The following is a 2,860-nucleotide window of genomic DNA, read 5'->3' as shown; positions in this document are numbered from 1 at the left end:
GGAGATATGAAGAAGACCGTGAAGAAAGGAAATGATACAAGTGTTGAGACCGAGGAGGCGGGTCATTCCAAGCCCCCACCCCCCCAATGTTAGTCTTATCATGGAATTGCCGAGGCCTTAACCGGGTCTCGGCCCACGACGCTCTCCGGGGGCTCGTGAGGGAAAGTAACCCGGACATATTAGTTTTGTTTGAAACTAAGATGAGTTACGGTATAATGCAAGATTTACGTAGAAGATTCGGTTTTCGGGGAGGAGAGGCCTTTTCGGCTAATGGGCTAGCCGGAGGGCTATGTATTTGGTGGCGAAAGGGTGTGGAGATTGATATATGGAAGATGACTAGAAATATGATTTGGGCGGTGGTTCGGGGCAAAGAGAGAAGTAGAGATTGGGACCTTTTTGCGATTTATGGTCCTCCGTATGCGAGAGACAAAGTGAGTTTTTGGGATTCTCTATCCAAAACGGTCGGAAAGTTTGGAAGACCATGGTTATTGATTGGAGACCTTAATGTCATTCTTGCGCCCAGAGATAAGCAAGGTGGAGTCCCGGTGACATGGGCACATGGAAACTTGTTGAGAAACTTCCTTTTCTCTTCCGGGGGCCTCGAGATTCATTCTAAAGAAAGCCATTTCACTTGGTCCAATAGAAGAGAAGCTCGGTACCATATAAGAGAGAGATTGGATAGAGCTATTGCCAATCCGGAGTGGTTGTGTAGGTTCCCCAAAGCCGGTGTTAGAGTCCTTCCGGCTATCGGTTCCGATCATAATCCGATTCTTCTAGATTGCTTTTTGGAGGACGCTAGAGGGAGGAAGCCTTTTCGGTTCTATTAAGCTTGGGCGGACCACCCAAAATTCCGTGAGATCGTGGAGGATTGTTGGAGACCCCCGGACTTGACGATAGGAAGACCCTCTCTTCTAACGAGGTGTAATGAAGTGGGGAAGAAGCTCCAAAGATGGCAAGCGATAGAATGGGGAGTGTCAAGGAAAAAATAAAGAATCTTAATAAAGAGCTCATTGGGATTCAAAATTCGGCTTCGACCCCGAGCCTTCTAAGCCGAGAAGAGGTTATTCTTGATGAAATTTCTACCCTTAGAAAAAAAGAAGAAAGAGTGTGGAGGCAAAAGTCGAGGGAGTCTTGGCTCAAGCATGGAGATGGGAGCACGAGATTCTTCCACACTTCAACGGTGATCTGGAGGAAGCGTAACTATATCGGAAGTTTGATCAAGGAAGATGGGCTAAGAATTTTCTCAAGAAGACACATAGGAGATCTTCTAAATAGTAAGTTTCTTGATCTCTTTACTTCTTCTAATCCTTGCTTTCCGGATGATCTAGAAGGTGTTATCGAACTGGTGTTGAATGTGGAGGATAATGAAGAGCTAGAGAGAATCCATTCGAATGAGGAAATCAAAGAGACGGTTTGGAATATGCTGAGCCTCAAAGCTCCGGGTCCGGACGGGCTACAAGGATGTTTTTATAAGAAGTATTGGGATGTTGTGGGAGAGTCCTTATGTTTATTTGTCAAGGAGTTTTTTGAAGGAAAAGGTTTGAACTATGAAGCAAGTTTCGCCCATATTGTTCTTATCCCAAAGAGTGAAGGAGCGGAGGAGTTCGAGAATTTCCGCCCCATAAGTTTGTGTAACTTTAGTTTCAAGGTTATCACGAGAATTTGTACGGCTAAACTAAGGAAAATCCTTCACAAAATGATTTCGCCTTTCCAATCGGCTTTTATTCCCGGTAGATGGATTGCCGAGAACACGATCCTTGCTAGAGAAGTTGTAGAAAAGATGAAGAAAGTGAAAGGCAAGATTGGTCTATTGGGCTTAAAGATAGATATGAGTAAAGCTTATGATCGGATGGAATGGAGCTTCATTTTTAAAGTCCTTCACAATTTTGGGATGTCGGATAAGATGATCAATCTTATGAAGGAGTGCGTTTGCTCGGCTTCAAGTGCGATTTTGTTGAATGGGAGCCCTCTTGAAAGTCTTAAGCTCGAACGAGGGCTTAGACAAGGAGACCCTTTATCGCCGTTTTTATTCATTATTGCCTCGGAGGTTCTTAGTAGGCTCTTGGAAAGAGAGGAGAATAAGGGAGGTTTTAATGGAATCCGGATAGGAAGAAATGTGCCAAGCATATCGCACCTTATGTTCGCCGATGACACGATCCTTTTTTGTCGGGCCAAAAATAGTGAAGTTGAAGCAATTTGGAGTTGTGTGGAGAAATATCTAGCGTGGTCCGGTCAAAAAGTGAACGTTAATAAATCCGGGTTATTCTTTTCTAAGAATTGTTCGGAGGAAGTCAAGGAAGAGATTAAAGCCACCCTAGGGATGAATGAGTGTACTAAAGATGTTATTCACCTTGGTAACCCCCTCTTTATTGGAAGTAAGAAAAGTGATAGCTTTGTGTTTCTCAAGAATAAAGTCCGTAGCCGCCTCGAAGGTTGGATGGCTAAAACTATTTCCAAAGCCGAGAGAACTACGTTAGTGAAGACGGTCATTCAAAGTATCCCGACTTACACGATGTCATCTTTTAGACTTCCCAAAACTTTTTGTCAAGCTCTCGACAAAATGACAAGAAAATTTTGGTGGAAATGGGCTTATGACGGGAATAGGTTTTTGGCGGCGATTGGGTGGAACGAGATCTTTAAACCAAAAATTGAAGGAGGTTTAGGATTCCGTAAATTTGAAGATATGAACTCAGCTCTTCTAGCGAAGATTGGGTGACACTTGGCGGCAGATTCGAAGTTGAAATGGGTAGAAATTCTTCGGAAAAAATACTGTGGAGACAAGAAATTTCTGGATACTATAGCCAAAAGAAACCACTCCGGGCTTTGGAGAGAAATTTGCGCTTTGAGAGGATTGATCAAA

The 2,860-nt window shown here is 43.6% G+C and overlaps 1 protein-coding gene across 1 annotated transcript; it reads left to right on the top strand.

The window, feature by feature from the left end:
• Positions 1–200: 200 nt before the first annotated feature.
• Positions 201–827, top strand: LOC149393309 (uncharacterized). Its single transcript, XM_089617975.1, has one exon. The coding sequence runs from the start codon at positions 201–203 to the stop codon at positions 825–827; it is 627 nt and encodes a 208-aa protein (XP_089474101.1).
• The last annotated feature ends 2,033 nt before the right edge of the window (positions 828–2,860 follow it).

This window comes from Urtica dioica, chromosome 6 (assembly GCF_054948205.1).
Source record: "Urtica dioica subsp. dioica isolate 48M chromosome 6, U.dioica_male_clone48M_v1_H2, whole genome shotgun sequence".
NCBI lineage: Eukaryota > Viridiplantae > Streptophyta > Magnoliopsida > Rosales > Urticaceae > Urtica > Urtica dioica.
This window is presented reverse-complemented; position numbering and strand designations above follow the sequence as displayed.